General features: G+C 33.9%; 1 protein-coding gene across 35 annotated transcripts in view; it reads left to right on the top strand.

Annotated features, from left to right (window-relative positions):
* Pcm1 (pericentriolar material 1) overlaps positions 1-18512 on the top strand; it is a 107367-nt gene that overhangs the window by 49847 nt on the left and 39008 nt on the right. For 19 of the 35 annotated variants that reach the window (XM_021265084.2, XM_087217170.1, XM_087217167.1 and 16 more), the window contains 5 exons: positions 2833-3191; positions 11021-11185; positions 13528-13584; positions 16266-16438; positions 16911-17042. In XM_021265084.2, coding sequence (XP_021120743.2) covers positions 2833-3191; positions 11021-11185; positions 13528-13584; positions 16266-16438; positions 16911-17042 — 886 coding nt within the window. The remainder of the gene's footprint in view (positions 1-2832; positions 3192-11020; positions 11186-13527; positions 13585-16265; positions 16439-16910; positions 17043-18512) is intronic. The other 16 variants (XM_087217172.1, XM_087217171.1, XM_087217166.1 and 13 more) reach the window with 2 other exon arrangements.

The raw sequence follows: 18512 nt of genomic DNA, 5'->3' as shown, positions 1-18512 counted from the left end.
TACATGTAATTATATATAATTTGAAAACACAATTAGGGAGGATGTTTGTGATTGTTTGGGTTGACAGTGTTGGAAGTATGAAACTTCTACATCTTATTGGATATGACTACACTGATAGGGTATCTTTTGTCCTTGATTTGATGTCTGTCTTTAAGGTTAAAAGTGTTTACTGACTTAAAGAAACTAATATTAATTGATAGAGGATAGTTGTTAAATGGTGGTCCGTGGCTGGGGATTTAACTCAGTGGTTCCGCTGCCTGCCTCACAAGTGCAAGGATCCCAAGTTTGATCCCTAGTACAAAAAAAAAAGAAAAAAGAAAAAAAATATATATATATCTGGGATGTTTTCTGGTTTTTGTCAATGCTATGCTAGTTGAACTCAGGGCCTCAGGCTTACTGCTGTACCACTGAATTACATCTCTAACCCTTTTTGTTTTGATTTTGAGACAGGGTGTTACTAAGTGGCCTGGGCTGGCCTTAAACTTGCAATCCTCCTGTCTCAGCCTCCTGGGACCCTGGGGTTACAAGTGTGTGCCACTATGCCTGGCTTGTCTGAGAAGTTTTGATGGTAGATGGTATCGATCATAGTTAGGATTTTGTTCTCTCTTTTCTAATATTTACTATTTTTAATATGATAATTTCCCAAATACCATTTCTGACGCAAATAACCTAAAAGACTAGTTGGATTGGTTCAGGCCAGTTGTTCTCTAGAATTTTAATGGCTATGTAAATGATGTTTTTAACAGTTGTGTTAATTTAGAAAATTATTTTGGTAGACATCTGGTAAAAATTTTATGACATTTTTGTTATTGTTATTTACTTCAGAAAAAAACTTCTTAGAAGGATGAAAAATTAGAATTAAATTGAGTATAATATTGTCAGAAAGTATCTATGCTTTTCTGTCAAAATCCTTTGTATAATTCACATTACATTTTTTTTTAGCTGTGTAATCAGGCATATCTCAGTCTCTTAAATTAGTACTTAGCACTGTTAATTGTTAAATTATGAACTTTTGGGGATTTTGTTTTACTTGATTAACCAGTAAGTTTTAGAATTCCTACTTTGTGGTATACCCTTAGGAAACTTATGACTAACCTTCCTGACTTTGTTGATTCATTTTATAAGCTGCCCTAACCATTTTTTCCTATTAAATCTCATGTTTCTCTGTAAAAGTATCATCAGTAAAAGCTATTATCAGTGCTCAACACAGTACTTAGTGCAGTTTCCATTGAGAAAAGGTGGTTGAATGACTCCACAAGGAGTAAACATTTATTCAAAGCTTCAGTGAATAGGACTTTCTACTGGAAGTTCCCTACTTCATTATTATCAGTGTTATGTACTTGATAGTAAGAAATTATTCTTGTTTTGTATTAAGTATTTATATCATTTTAAGGGTGGATCTCTATATTTTATTTTAGATATTTGACCTGCATATTAGATAGACCTCATTTCCCCAGAATCTCAAATATTATAGGTTCCCTGAATTGTGATTGGAGATAACCTTTAGTTGTTTAGTTGTTAGTTTCATATGAACCCTTTAGTTTAGTAGAGGTCAGAAAACTTTCCTTACAAAGTAGTAGTGAACATTTTAGGCTTGGCATCTCACATATAGTATCTATCCTACCCATTCATCTGTACCATTTCACACAAAAGCAGCCATCAACAATCTGTTAGCATACAGTATGGCTGTGTTCCAACCGTATTTTATTGGTGGGCACTGAAATTTGAATTTCATATAATTTTATGTGTCACATAGTTTTCTTGTGTTGTTTCTTCAACCATTTAAGAATATAAAATCCATTCCAGGTTCAGAGATCATATAAAAACAGGCTGCCTTTGCCCTGTAAGCTGTAGGTTTCTAACTCTTGTCTTGACTTTAACCCTATAGGTCAGTGTCTCCCAAGCTGTTATTTACAACACTTACTTTTGTCCATGCTAAATTTTGTGATAAAAAGTTATCGACTTCTTGCTCATTAGCACTCTAAGATGTTTATAAGGCATATTGACATATTTAAAATGATGAGAAGTCTTATAGACCTGTTTAACTGTGTTTTGCCAATTTTTGCCCCCAAACTTAGATGACAAGTGAATACCTATTACATATTAAGGGATGCTAGTTTTCAGCAGATAAACTTTAGGAAATGACATTAGATCAACAGAACTAAACTATACTTAACAAATAGAGAAGTTACTAGTTGAATTCAGGTATAATGGTACACCCCTGTAATCCCAGCACCCTGGAAGAGTGAGCCAGAAGGATTTCAAGTTGGAGCCCAACCTGAGCAATTTACTGACTGAGTGAGATCTTGTCTCCAAAAAAAAAAAGGGTTGGGGATAGATCTTGGAGCAAAGGCCCTGGATTCAGTACCAGTACTACAAAAAACAATTGAATAAAAATAAATTACTAGTTGAGTGGCCAATTATTTTCACAAATTCTAGTCAAACTAGTTTTCTTTGAGCTCTTTTTAGCTAATAAAGCTGGATGTCTGTTCCAGACCTTTTGTTACAGCTCTCTCCCACCCCTTACCCAACTCTTTTTTTTTTCCTTTCGTGTCTCATCTTTCCTTGTTTTTTCTTTTCCACTCTTCTTATTAAGAGCTTAGGTCTTTGATTTAGAATTTTTTCTAGTAAAAATGTTTTATTAAGAAGAGTCCAAAATTAAAGTTTAATTTGCAATATGTACTTCTTGGCACATTTAATTCATGTTTTTGTGAAAACATTTTTATAGGGTGATGATTTTATTTACTTAAATGTCCTCTTTAGTAAGTAATAAGTATATCTGGAATTTCCAACAAATAATGTGATTTCTAAAAACTTGTTTTCATTGGTAAGGAATCCGAAACAGCCGGAAGAGGAAGTAGAAAACAGTAGGACACCGTGGATATATGACCAAGAAGGAGAAATAGAAAAACCATTTATCAAGACTGGATTTACACTGTCAGTAGAGAAAACTACAAATAGTAATCACAAAAATCAATTAGATACAAGTAGGAGAAGACGCCAGTTTGATGAAGAATCAATAGAAAGCTTTAGCAGTATCCCTGATCCAGTGGATCCAACAACAGTAACTAAAATATTCAAGACAAGAAAAGCATCTGCACAAGCCAGCCTGGCATCTAAAGACAAAACTCCCAAATCAAAGAGTAAGAAGAGAAATTCTTCTCATCTGAAAAACAGAGTTAAAAATGTTGGTAAGTATTGAAATTTGTTGAATATTGCTTAGCATAAATATTAGTAACCTTCTGGCATGTTGTCATTTAATTTCAGTATTGCTAGATGGGCAAGCACTCTGCTAGGCATACTTCAGACAGTTTTAGTTACTTTTCTACTTTAAAAAAAAATAAAATATTTCAAGTAGTGTTTAATATAAATATTTTAAAACATGACATTTTTGCTTCTTGAAGTTCTTAGTTTTTTTCCCCTTTTTTTGGTTTATGTTTTCTATATATGTAATTACTGTGAACTCAAAAGATGTTTTCACAGTTCTGTATATTACTTAAAAATTGGCATGATGCCTGTGTTTTACACTTTTCTCTCTTTTAATGTTATATCTGGTCCTATATCCAACTCTTCAGTAGTGTCTTCTCCTTAGATTCTTAATTGATTCATTTAAAGAAATGTGAGTGTCTCAATGCATTGTAGTTTTTGAATATCATATAAGTGAAATCGCCTTTAAAACAGGCTTGCTTTTAGTTCTTCCGGAGCTAAACCTATATTTTATTGAATAGTGTGCAGTTGAGTATCATGTGAAAGTTTTCTTTAGAGTGGTACTACATATAACTTCTTTTTAAAAGATAGGTTTTCTGTGATTTTTTAAAAGAATTCACTTAATTAAAATCTGGATTATAGCTAAAGGATACTTATTCAGGTTTGCAAGGTCTGGTCTACTTTTTGGCTGTGGCCTTGAGGTTGTTCTTAGTTTAAAGAAATAGTGTTTGGTGCTTAAGCACAAAATATTCTAAGCTTATAATCAAGAATGTTTGAAAAACCACTGCACACTGCACCCTTTCTTAGAAGTTCACAAAACATATAGATATAGTAAAGGCCCTAGGAAACCAGTAGTAGGAAAGTACATGTGTAAACTGGGTAAGGTGGTACACACCTATAATCCCAGCTACTTGTTAGGTGAGACCAGCCTGACCATCTTAATGAGACTTAGTGAGATTCTGTCTCCAAATTTTAAAAAGGGGGGCAAGAGGAGCTGGGGATGTAGCTCAGCACCGGAGCGCTTGCCTAGTATGGATGAACTGTGGGGGTTCAATCCCAAGTTCCACCCTTCCAATTATACACACAGGCGTACACACACACATGCGCACACACAACCGTAAAATTTGGCAGCATTTATTTTAACTTTTATTTTTGAGTGATGGAACCCTTTTTAAAAAATCTTATAAAATCTTGTGAAAAGTATAGATGTTTTGCATTTTAAAAAAAAAAATTTATGTGTCCATTGAGGCCTTGGTTCCTACCCTTTTTCACAAGTGACTACTCTGGTGGTTAAACAGGCAAATATGAACAGGAATAACATTTTTTGGGTGGTTTTTTTGTTTGTTTGTTTTTGTTTTTGTACTGGGGATCGAACTCGGGTCCTTGTGTTTGCGAGGCAGGCAACTGAACCACTGAGCTAAATCCCCGGCCCCGATAACATTTTTTTGTTAACACTGTCATCACCATCCTTGAAATAATTTTCTAGTTATAAAGGTCTAGAAAGAACTGATTTATCTAGTAACAAGCGTTCTGAAACTGTCCCCACAACTATTATGCTTTAGCCAAGATTACTATTGGTACTACCAGACAACATTTAAGTCAGTAATGGCCATTTTGTATACTCATACAACTTTTTATTCCCTGGTCTCTTGCCGCATAACAATGTTTTTTGACTTATGAATAAATGAAGAAAGCTAATATTTTTTCTTCCAACCTTCTCTTAATCAACTAGAGCAGTGATTGCAAACCTTTTAGAACTTTCAGTGATAACAAATAGCTGGTTGTGGTACGCATGCCATAGGTTCTTCACCACAGAAATACAGCGTTTGATTGTGCTGGGGCAGTGCTTCTTAAACTTCAGTGTTTCCTACAAGACTACTTGCAAATCCTGTTTTTAAGTGCAAATTCTGATTTAGTTGGTCTGGGAGGGACCTGAGAGTCTGCATTTCTAATAGACTTGTATGTTGCCAATTTTGGTGTGTGGACCACACTTCAAGTAGCCAGGTTTTAGAGAACTTTTAGCTAATTATGGTTATGTCTACCAAAGCCTTAAAATATTGATGTGTTTGCATTTTTTTTGGAACATCTTTATTCTGGGGAATTAGTTGCTTATATATGAGGTGTGATTGAAAAATATGGTGAATGTTTACATTTTTAAAATGTATTACAGTAAAAGCTGCATTACTGTTAATCTCACTCAAAATACTTCCCCTTATTTCAAACACACCCATTATTCTTGCCACTTTGTGAAGCAGCTCTGGAAGTCCTCTTTCATGAATATATTTCCAAGGTTAGGTGTGATCTTAAAAATACAGGGAATGCTGCTGCCCAGAGCCATCTAGTGGGAAGGCAAGTTCATAAAACATTACAATGTGTCCCGTCCTCCTTATATACTGGATCTGGTACCATGTGACATCTGGATTTTCGCCAAAGTCAAAATGACCATGAAAGGTAAATATTTGAATCAATTTTTTTCTGTAATAATTTTTAAAAATTTAAACATTCACCATATATTTCAATTGTACCTCATCCAATTCAGCTTTTTTCTTTATGGCAAAAATTTTGAGTTCTTTTCCTTCATATTTAAGAATATGTGCCAAAAAACATACATTCACATTTGTTAAACAGGCACTTAAGACCATCTGTTTGTGAGAGCCTCACTGTACAGCACACACACAAAAATAAGCCTTGCTAGCAGAATCAAATCATATACAGCAAAGTCAAGCTAATATGTAGCAGAATCAAGTAGTCAGCTAAACCCTTGTGACTCAGAATGTGAACCATGAACACACAGCATTGGCTTCATCTGGACCTTTTTAAAAATGCACCCTGTGCCTGCCTTACCAACTGAGTCAGTGTACACTCTTTTAAATATGCAAATATGCATTTTATCAAGATTCCACATATTTTTTTTTTGTACTGGGGATCAAACTCAGAACTTGTGCTTGCAAGGCAGCTGTGGTGCCACTGAACTAAGATTCCACATGTTTTATGTGAAGATATACACATGAAAACCTGAGAATTACTGAACTAGAGAACTGATGTATTTTTATTTTCTTTGTGGGATAGGAATATCTAAGATTTCTTAGAAAAAAGGATGTTTATTGTGTCGTGAAGGAAGTAGTAAATGGATGTGAGGTGAAATAATACTGGAAAGCATTCAAGGCGTAGTAACAATAAGAAAAGTATAGAGTTGAGAAGAAGTGGAGTAAGAGGGATTGAGAGAGAGAAGGTATGACGCACAGATCAGCAGTAGTAGTTAAATTGCTCTCTTGAGAGGTACACTGTAGGAGAGCTAATTATAATGTCCTAAACTTACTAGAATAGCATGATCTTGATCTTCATTCTCTTTTTAGAAAATTATATAGCATTGTTAATGTACTGAGTTTATAATTTACTGATTTCTAACTATTCTTGAATCTTTTATTGTTCTTCCCTTTCTTGGTACTCACTAATAAAGCCTGACATGATATAGTTATAAGCCATTAATCAAGGAAAGGCCTGACAGATTTGGGCTGGTTAAAAAAGAAAAAAGCAGGGTGGAATAGAACCCTTTAAAAATTCAGTGTATTACTTACATAGGCAGAGAAAGGAAGAGTAGCAGAAAAACCCAGCTGTGTTTCCCTATCTCACTTGAAGAGAGCAACACTGAAATAAAGGGCCAGGTGACAATTGCAAAATGATTGGTGGGATGTCCTACTACTGAGGAGTCAGAGTTAAACTGCAGCTAAGCCATTTTACAGTCTGCAGATGTACACCCAGAAGTGAGACAGAAAGGTGTCATGTTTCCTCAGAACCTAAAGAAGATCAGAAATTATCTCCTGGCAGCCTCCTAGGGAGAGGGAAGCAAATGGGGAATAGCTGCAGAACAGCTGTATGTTCAGGAGGTTCATAAGGCCTTTTGCCAAGACTGAGATTCAGCAGTGGTTCAGTCCTTACCTCTGGCCTCTTTGAACATGTATAAAGTCTCCAGGATGCCATGGCTGAACCATTTCCCTTCAGTGGAGGCACAAGTAGAAGTATTATTTATTTCCTTCTATGTCTAACAGAATGGGGATAAGGGAAAGTGATGCAGTAGGATAGGAGGTAACACACTTAAAGTAATGAATATCATGTATTTTGTTTTTATACCAGCTGTCCTAGTCAGTGTTATTCTGAAATATTAACTTTTGTTAATTTTGCTACTGCCTCTGGATGCTTATTATTAAAGTGCTCTAGAAATAGTTTAGTGTTATATTAATACCTTAACTTTGGAAAACTAGTCCTTGATGTATTAAGTTTGAAACTTGTATACAAAACCATAGTCTCCCCCTTCTCATACCATCTTAATTGTAGCATGCTTCTCACAGTTTTAATTGTACACCTTTTTTATAGTGCTTACTGGGACTCTAAATAGAATTTTGTATATGTCACATAACCTGTATTTTAACTTTCATTAAAATCATTCAGTACTTTTCATGTGATTCAGTAATAGAAGTCAAAAATTTAATTTCATTTGTATAAATGTTCGTGTTAGCACAACATACTTAAATGTTTTTCATCAGTGAATTGTGTACTGTTAATTAAATGACACTACCAATAGTACTTCCAATTATGTAATTCAACATAATACTTCTGGCAGTTGTAACTTTTACTTTTTGGACCTATTTTATGTGAATATCATAATCATGAGGGTTCTTTTTCCAGTAAGTTTCTTGCAGAGTGGATGGTTAGTGGCTAGACTTCAGCCAGAGACACCAGTGAAGAAACCAGGAAAATAAATTTGAGATAATGGAGTCCTAACCTTAAATGATGGCCTTAGAAATGAAAAGGGAATGTTGAATCCAGATAGGATATCATGGAGACAAAACAGTATTTTAGGAATTTATTTGATATCTGAGCAGCTGCTATGATCTGGAGGATACAAGCAACAAAACTTTAGATTTTGCTAGTTCTTTCATAATATCTAGGTTTTTGGAGAAAGCTGTGTTAGAGAAGACCAGTGTAACCCCTCACTCTTGGCCCATCTTCTCACCTCCAAGAGTAGCAATCTTTTGTTGCTTTAAGGTCCTAACTGGCTGAAATGTACTTATGGAATAGCTAGCTGTATGGCAATGGTCGCCAACCTGGCAGGTGGGAGAGCATTAGCCTTTCCAACCAAGGAGACTAAGGAATAAAGAAACTTACTGTCTTGATGGTACACCAACAACTAGCAAGGCAGAATGTTGCCAGAATTAGAGGCTTAAGAGATCTGATATACGAGGAAAGAAGGGGAAAAAAGAACAGGTGGAAAAGCAGTAATTGAATGCATTAAAAAAAAAAGTTACCAAAAAAACAACTGACATTAGGTAATATTATTTTCCGTATAAGTGCAAAGAAGTAGAAAGTAAAATAACTTAGACACAGTCAAAAAAGAATTGCAACTCAGAAATCCTGTGCTGAGCCAGGACACTCTTTCTTTACCTGTCAGGAAGAAAAAAAGATTTGCTACATCTGACCTGAGAAAAGCCATAAAAAACAACTTATGATTTGGAATAGTTATCTTTTTTTTTGGTACCAGGGATCGAATTCAGGTCCTTGCGCTTACACAGGAGGTGGCAAAACCACTGAGCTAAATCCCCGGCCAGGAATAGTTATCTTTATACAGGAAAGTTAAAAAAGAGATGTAATATTTCAGTGAAGAAAACAGACCATTCTCAATATTGTATATCAAAAGAATATTGGACAGTTGTTACTTGGGTTAATTTCAGAAATGTCATGTTTCTTTACTTAGAAATCTGTGAACATAATTTATTATAGCAAATTAAAATGATAAAAGTTATAATAATAGATTGGCAGAATTTGGTGATCCCTAATAAAAATTCCAAGTAAAACAGCTATAAGAAAATAATTATTTAAAGGCTGGGGATTTAGCTCAGTGGTTCTGCTGCCTGCCTTGCAAGCGCAAGGTCCCGAGTTCAATCCCTAGTACCAAAAAAAGAAAAGAAAATAATTCTTTAAGCCAGGCATAGTGGCTGATGCCTATAATCACAGCACTTGGGAGGCTGAGGCAGAAAGATCACAAATTCAAGGCAAGTCTGGAGTACATAGCAACACCCTATCTCAAAGAAAAAGAAAAAAGCAGTCATTTATAATAAAGGCAGTTAGCTAAAGCCAATGACAAGCATCATTGAAATGGAGATACTCCAAAGACATTTCTGTCAAAATTAGGAACCAAACAAGGGTTGTCCTCTCTACCACCGCTATTTTTTTTTTTTAGGATTGTTTAGAAAGTATTATGAGCAGAAATTAAATAATTGGAATAGGTATTAGAAAAACAGGGAAATTTTAGGTATTTTTGGATGGTCTCTTTGTATATTAAGAGAATCTAAACACCGGAAAATAAATACTTGAGTTAAGGTGAACTGTTAAAGTGGTTGGTTATTAAATATACAAATATTTATCTGTATTAATAGGGAAAGTATTAGGTTTATAAAAAGCTATAAAATATTTTTGAACAACATGAAAAATGAGTGAACGAATGTGAGAACATTACCATCTTCTAAAATGGAAATGGTTAAAGTTATGAAGTACCAGTCCTTTCCAAATATTTTTAGTGTGATGGCATTCTGATTATTTTTGAAATTGAAAAAAGACTCTCAAAGTTTATAAAGATAAATATCTTAAGAATAATTAAGAAACACAATGAAGCCATGTAGGACTTGCCTTACCAGATGATTAGGCATAACTAACTTCATAACTTCAGTATAACTTCAGTAGCTGAATGAAAATGGCACTGGAATAGATAAGTTGAACAGTTAGAAAGTCCAAAAATAAAACGCAGTAAATATGAGGATTTAGTATATTAACCAGTGTACATTTTAACTCTGTGGGAAGATGCTAAGTATAACCAGCTGTCTTAATTGCTGAGACAAAATAGCGGACACCCAAAGTTAAAGAAGGAAAGGTCTTTTTGGCTCACAGTTTGTAGCGGTTTCACTCCATAGTCAGCTGGCTCCAAGGCAGGGTGGCACAGCAGAGGGACATCGCAGAGGAGAATCAGTCCATGGCAAAGCGGGAAGCAGCAAGCATTGGCAGCAGCAGCAGCAAGCAATGGCAGCAACTGTCTTTCTGTTCCTTATATTCCATCCAGGCTACCTGCCTTAGGTTGAGTAGCACTCAACGGAGAGTAGGGCACCCTTAATCCCAGCATCACATACCCTAGATCCAGCCACCTCTGAAAAGCCTCACTTGTGACAGCATGAGGCTTTGGGGGGATATCTGGATACAAGCCATGACACCATCTGTCCATATAGAACAAAAAATGTTGAATTCCTATTTAGAAAAGTAAGTGTGAAGTGAAAAAGATTTTAGAGGGAAAATTTGCTAGAATATATGTATAATTTATGGGTGGGTGAGAGCTTTTAAACCAAGTTATGTCACACAAAGGGTGTAGTAAAGGCAGATGTATTTGATTGATGCTCATTACTCTTTATTACAAGTGTCTATAGATGTGATTTTCTTTTGTTTGCCAATACTGAACAATTTTTAAGTTGGAGTCTGTTAGAGAATTTGGGTCATATAAATTTGCCTTACATTATAGTTAGAATTAAGATATATTCACAGAGATATTTATCAAGGCTAGTAAAGTGATAGAATATGTCACTTTTATCCTATGCTTCCACAGTTACTGCAAACATATCTCTAAGACATATAATTTACTGTTTTGTATTCTATTTATACCAGACTTTCATAGCATTCTAAAGTGAGTTGTTTGTACTGTTTCACTGTGGAAATTTCCCATTCACTTTGAGTTAGTAGCAACTGATAACAGTTGTCGCTTTTTTTACTTAAGGGTATGAAAGTGCCAGTATGTCTAGTGCATGTGAACCTTGCCAAAGTAGGAACAGACATTCAGCCCAGACTGAAGAGCCTGTTCAAGCAAAAGTATTCAGCAGAAAGAATCATGAGCAGCTGGAAAAAATAATAAAATATAGTAGGTCTACAGAAATATCTTCAGGTATGTTCTTTTTTTTTTCTTTTTAAAGAGTTTTGGAACTTGAAAAGCTGTATTAAAGCAATTTTTAAAACTGAGTCAACATATTTTTGTCATGTGTGTGAGGTTTTATAGTAGAGATTACGGTACACATTTGTTGGTATCAAAAAATACAAACTGGAAATATTTTTGTTATACTAGTTTTTGACATTTTACTAAAATTATTTCTAAACGAACAATAGTTGGCATTAATGTGGAACTCCTAATTTAAATTCTGAGAATCTTATCTAAATAAGAATTTGGTTTGAAATCATACTCCTGCTTACGACTTTTAACTTTACCATCCCTGTTGGATAAAGTGTGAATTCCTTAATGTAACACACATGACCATCAGGGTCTTGGTTCCTTCTTGCCTCTCCAGGGTTGTTTCTCACCAGTCTACCTTGAACTTTATTCTTTCAGTGGCACTGTAGTTTTCCCATAGTAGTCATGTTATTTTTCACCTTACCAGTTGTCTTTTTTTGTCTTAAATTGTCTTTTTTGCCGTTTTCACTAGTCACTTATATAACATTTTAGTTCTGGAACCCTTCAGTTGTATCTGAATCCAAACTAGAAAAACTCTCTTTTTCCTTTTTGTTTCTGTTGGAGCCTGTGTAAACCTACTTGTTGCCTGCATCACATTATTATAAGTATTTACTTAAGTGTCTGTGTAACCCTTTTGAGTCCAGTGGCAAATGATAATACTTTTTTATATTTGTCTTAAATGTCAGTATAATACCTATATATGGTAGGCTCTCAGTAAGTATTCACTGACTGAATGGAGTCATATATTTGCCATTATTTTAGTATAAATAAATACTAATACCTTCCTGGTTTATAACGAATATCTCAAGGAAATATGGAGAGGGAATCAGTAACTATAGAGACAGTCTCATTGATAGGACCCTTAGTGAAAATGATAGTATTGTGCTTTATTATTTATAATTTTTCAATATTTAATATATTTTAATTATTAAGAGAATTATTTACAAATCTCATTTAAGCCTCATAACGCTGAGTTGGTTTTATTTCTATTTTCAGAGGAAGAGTCATAGAGAGGGTACTTTGATTTTTTTTCCAGCACTTTAAAGTGTTATTAGTATTAATTAATACAACTTTCTTGGAAAGTTTCAAAAATCTGCCTTTAACTCAGTAACTGTTGTTGCTAGAATTCATCCTAAGGAAACAGAAGTGAAGGAAAACAAATCAGGGTTTAGTGTTGTCTGAACAGTATGATGATTCAACTATGTATAAACAAAATCGTAAATGAAAAAAGACCAGAAGAAAATGGACCAATAATTTAATAGTAGTTTTATCATTTTAAAACTCATCCATGTTTTCTAAAACTTTTGAGTGCTTACTACTTTTGTAGTCAGAACAGAAATACAAACAGTTGTTTGTATTTTGAAATCACACTTGTTTGTATTTTGAAATGACTTCTTCAAGCTCATATTGGTAGGAAATGGGTAGCCCTGAATTTTGAACTCTGTACATATGTGTATGTGTATCACTGGAGATTGAACCCAGGGGCTTTGCCCTGAGTTAGTTACATCCCCAACACCTTGATTGATTGATTGATTGATTGGAGACAGGGTCCTACTAAATTGTGCAGTTTGGGCTAGTAATTGGCAAGCCTTCTGCCTCAGCTTCCCAGAGTGCTAGAATTAATTATAGGCGTACACGAGCATGTCTGGGTGAAGTTTGAACTGTTAAGTCCAGGATTCTTTTGAGAAATATAAGAATTATGTTGTCTTGGACCCAGAATTTTAGCAAAATTTTATGATTTTTATGTCTTTACCAAACATTGGTATCTTCATAAACAGTTGGACAAGGGCACTAAATTTTAAAGTCTTAATAATTTGAATATTATTACTTAAATAATTGGTAGTCATAGTATGTTAGAATGTTAATCCATTCTGTAAAATTCTCTGTATCATGTACTAATACTTGTTAGTCTACTTGTAGTATGTGATTATTAGAATGTAGCATAAATTGCTGCTTGAATTGAATTAAGCATTTCTCCCACTGGAGTTGTAGGTGATTCACTTTGATGTGTATCTTCAAAAACCTAATAAAAGTTTATTATGATAATCATCATCAGTCACAGAATCAGTAAGAGTCTAGCAAAGCTTTTGAGATTCTCCTTAGTGAGATTATTTTTAAATAGAACATAAACTATATACCTTGTGATAACATTCTACTTCAGGCAAACAATTTCTTAAAATTTTGCTTAATTCTTTTTTTCATTCACTTATTCATATTATAGACCCTGTCTTTGCTACTTATACACCTTTTATGTTCATCCTTGTGTCTGCCCTTTCCTACAGCACATGCTAGGAGAATACTACACCAGTCTAACAGAAATGCATGTAATGAAGCACCAGGTAACAGTCTGCATAGTTTTGGTGTCCATTTGTGTTATTTTTTTTCCATTTGTTACAAAACCCTCAGTTACATGGTTCTGATTTTTTTAATATATATATATATATATATTATGTGACGATTATAAACATGAAAGAGTTCATAGTCATAAAATTCTGAAGTCTTTCATTTATAATTCTTAGTTGGTAAAACTAGCTGCTTTTTTGTTTTGCTCTTAGTGTGTGAAACCTAACCAACACATTTGTGAAGGTAATAGAAACTGTAGCATTCAGTATTTGGAAGTTGTGTATTTGATATTTCTTAAACATTTAAAAATATTAGTATTTTGGAAACAAATGTAGATGTTTTTATAATTGCTTGTCATTATCAGTCAACATCTATAAAATAAACCATCTAGCAAAAACAACTATAATATGCAAATACTGTGATAAATAAAGAACATGGAAAATTAGATTCAAAACTGTTATTTTGATAGCTGGGTGTGGCACACACCTATAATCTCATGCTCTGGGAAGCTGAAGCAGGAAGATTGAAAGTTCCAGCCCATCCTAGGTAACTTATAACTTGAAAAGACCCCGTCTCAAAATAAAAACAAGATTGGGGTATAGCTCAGTGCAGGGTGCTGGGTTTATCCTCCAGTACCACACAAAAAAGAAAAGCTATTTTGGTCTCTAAACTGTATATTTTTGTAAATATGATTTTGTATTTATAGAATTAGAAATTTTCTGTAACTCTCCTTATAGTAAGTGAAAAGTAGAAGCCTGTTTGAAACTTTAGAGGACACTAAAAGTAAAAATAGAACTTGTATTGACAAAGCCAAATACATTGGTGATAATTCCAAAGAAAATAGGAAATAACTGAGATAGGCTGAAAGAAGTCTAATTGAGATTAGGACCTTTTTTCTAGCAAAAGCTAATTAATTTTAGTCTAAGAGGAGAAATTGGCATAAACTTCCCATCTTTTGACTATAGAAAGGAGGGTGCAGCTTGTGATAGGCATAATTCATTATTAGGAATATTTAATTTTTAGTGATACATAATTTAGAGTGATAATTTTACCACATATAAAGATATTAAAGAGGTCATTAAGTATACCTTGTTCTTAAAGCTTTGAAACATTTTCAAAATCAAAACTGATCAAGTTTTAATATCACATGTAAACTGAAAGTTTGTATATCATCATATCCTTTGACTTGGATATTTTACTTTAGAGCTTTCTTTTCACTGTTCTTTTCTTTTTCTCTCTTGGTTTTGTGTGTGTGTGTGTGTGTGTGTGTGTTTGTGTGTGTGTGTGTGCTGGAGATTGAAGCCTGAAGTGTGCTAGACAAGTACTCTCCCCCACTGAGCTCCTTCCTCAGCCCTGAGAGTTCTCACAGAGTAGTTTTCATTCCTACTTAGAGTAAATGTCACTTTTTGGAGTAATTTATCAGATTTGAACACTTGAAAACTGTTACAGTTCTGTATATCACTTTATTGTATACTCATAACTATCTGAGGCAGGATAGGAAGTTGCATGTTTTTAATTACATCTATGCTTATGGAATCAAGACTAATAGCTAATTAGTGAAAATTTTTTTCAATAGAGCACATTCCTCTTATATTTTTATACTCTTATTCCTCTTGCAGAAATGTGTTAAATCTTTGAACTCTTCGCAGTTCTTGAAAGTGCAGTATATTAAAACACTCAACATTTAAAAGTATTTCTTAGGGCTGGGGATTTAGCTCAGTGGTGCCGCCCCCCCTGCCTTGCAAGTGCAAGGTCCTGAGTTCCATCCCTGGTACCAAAAAAAATAATAAATAAAATAAAAGTATTTCTTAGAAACAGCACTGATTTTGGTAGAACTCAAGGATTTAGCTACTTGATTCTCCTATTGCTGTAGAAAGTTTATAGAATTTGATAGCTAGACAAACCACTTAGAGATTTTTTTTCCAGAGGGAACTCAGAACGGGAACCATTCCTAATTTATATTCTTTCTGAGTATGACTACACATTCAAGAGTAGGAATTCTGTTATCAGTACATATAGCAAAATTATAAAGATTGATAATAGTGATTTTGTGCAGCTGACGACTTCAATTGGGTCATTGCTGCATTTTATACTGATAGTGTAGATAAGACTAGTAAAATTGACATGTTATAGTTACAGATTCAGTTATTAGTACAATATATTTCTGAATTGTAGATGGGATTTGGAAATTAGTAGACCTAACTAGGTAAACCTTAAAGTACAGTAGTAGCTTTCATTAGTGGTATTCATTTTGTTCTCAACATTAATAAAAGATTTTTTTCTGTTAGAAAGTTCATCGTAGAACAAAAAAAGGAAACTTATTTGCACTTAGCTTATTTCATTCAGGATTTTTGTGAAGATTTTCAGTTTGAAAATCTTATTTCAGAGATTTTTCACTGATTATTTCCATGAAGTGTATAGTTTTTCCAATTTTTTAAATTGAGAAAGTGTTCTAAGTAGTGCTAGGTATTCATGAATTAAATACTTTTTAATTTTGATATTTTAAGATATTTTTAACTTGGTAATGTTAAAGCTCTTTTCTACTATAAGAGTCCTGAAATAGAATGAGTTTCTAATTTTAAGTATTTTAAGGCCTACAGTAATGATGCAAATTAATAGAAATTGTCATGAAGGTATTTTATCAATATTAACTTACTGATTTTTTTATATCTTCCAGAAACTGGGAGTGATTTTTCCATGTTTGAAGCTCTGCGGGATACTATCTATTCGGAAGTAGCTACATTAATTTCTCAGAATGAATCTCGCCCACATTTCCTTATTGAACTCTTTCATGAGCTTCAGCTACTTAATACTGACTATTTGAGACAGAGAGCTTTATATGCATTGCAGGTATCTGGCACCTAACGTTCTTTTTCTTTTTTTGGGGGCGGGGGGTAAAGTCAGAAGTATAGTTTTTTTTTGTTTTTTTTTTTGTACTGGGGATTGAACTCGGGTCCTTGCGCTTGCACAGCAGGCAGCGAAACCACTGAGCTAAATCCCCTAACATTCTTTTTCTTGCCCTGTTACCACTTTACTGTTTGATATTTCTGGTTGTTTTCTTAAGACTTAAGCATATTCTTGTTCTGTATGTATTTTGATTTGTTTTGTTTTTCTTGATGTTGTATTTAAAACTTCTGTATAGCTTAAGTAGTTTTTAGCAATCTTCATGAGCAGTTTTTCCATATTTTATTTTTAATGTTCCTTCCTCCTCACACTTGTGAAAAGCACTATATTCTTTCTTCCGTTTGCTTCTGCTTTTATTTGTAATGTAAATTTGGGATTAAGACTGTGTTTTACATAAATGTCTTATTTCCTTATTTAGGACATAGTATCCAGACATATTTCTGAAAGCCATGAAAAAGAAGGGGAAAATGTAAAGTCAGTCAACTCTGGTACTTGGATAGCATCAAACTCGGAACTTACACCCAGTGAAAGCCTGGCTACTACTGATGATGTAAGATGATAGTGTTAAGTGAACTGTAGACTTAACTTTAGTCTACAGTACAAAGTTAAATAGGTTGTTACCAAATTATGAATATCCCTAATTTATTTTTAGCCTTTTAAAAAAAGGTGGGTGTAATGCATTACTTTATTTTGAAGGTGAAATGTAGAACGCAATCAAAATGTGACAGCCAATACCAAAAATTTTATGTCGATAATACATTATGAGGTCTAAAATAGCCATGTTTGTATCTCCATTTTCCCACATAAGGGCTGACTCTTAACAGACATTTAATAAATTTGTGTTGTATTCCTTCAAAACTATACTAGACAGCAGTTAAATCACAGCATGATCCCTTGAGTAAATAAGTACAAGAAAAATCAGTTCTTTGGGTAAAAAAGAAACCTGGACAAAGAAAATTAACCAAAAAAAAATTTAATTTAATGTTGTCTCCTTGGAGAAATTTTTCAGCAAAGTAAAAAAGACCTGGAAATGGAGAAGAGTGATGAGGAGAATGGTGTTAGTTTAGTAAATTTTGTTCTCTACATATTGCCTAGCGCACAGATGATGGAATGACTGCATGACAAACTGCTAGAATACTGAGGTATTTGGGGATCACTTATTTAAAGATTGAGACCTTGATTTGGTTATAGAAGATTATATAATGGTCTTGGACAACATATATAATTGTTTTTAAATGATAATTTTTAAATGATAATGTGGAGATCCATGTGCATAATAGACTGGCAGATCTTCTCTAGGTAGAAAGTTGGAATCATATTGTGTTGCTGACCCTTGTTGAAATACTTTAAATGTTTTCTGAGAAGATAGTGTTATTTTCGTAAGATTATTTTGTTCTTCAGATAGAGTAATTTTCTTAGAACTATTGAAGATTTTTTTCTGAATTTTTGTCTTTAACTTAAACTCATGTTGGAAAGTTTTTTCTCAGCTTATTTTTTTTTCTGCTTAAAATATTTCTGTCAGGCTGGGGATTTAGCTCAGTGGTGTGGCCACCTGCCTTGAAAGCGCAAGGTCCGAGTTTGATCCCCGTACCAAAAAAAAAAAAGGTTTCTCTATCAAGCTCCAAATCCTATATTACTGTGAATTTATACCTGTATGTACAAATAATATGATTTAAATTGACTTGGCAATGTCAAATATTAGTGTCTGCTACTTTGGATAAATTATTACAATTAACTGAAAATTGTGTATAGCACTGTTCTTCATGGGAAATGAAAAGTGGCCCAGCTGTATCCATTTAAAAAAATAGATGCTAGGGCCGGAGATTTAGCTCAGTGATGCCGTCGCCTGCCTCACAAGCATAAGGTCCTCAGTTCGATCCCCGGTACCAAAAAAAAGAGATGCTAGGTTACATTAAGATTTCTTGGGAAATAAATAATTGTGAGAGAAAGAAAAAACATTTTTTTCTGAGACAAGGCTTCACTATGTAGTTCAAGCTGGCCTTGAACTAACTATGTAGCC

The sequence above is a fragment of the Heterocephalus glaber genome, unplaced genomic scaffold, assembly GCF_053883595.1.
Source record: "Heterocephalus glaber isolate CG9 unplaced genomic scaffold, H.glaber_assembly_v1.0 deba00001461, whole genome shotgun sequence".
Taxonomy (NCBI): Eukaryota; Metazoa; Chordata; class Mammalia; order Rodentia; family Bathyergidae; genus Heterocephalus; species Heterocephalus glaber.
Note: the sequence above shows the minus strand (reverse complement) of the source record. Positions and strands in the feature narration are given on the sequence as shown.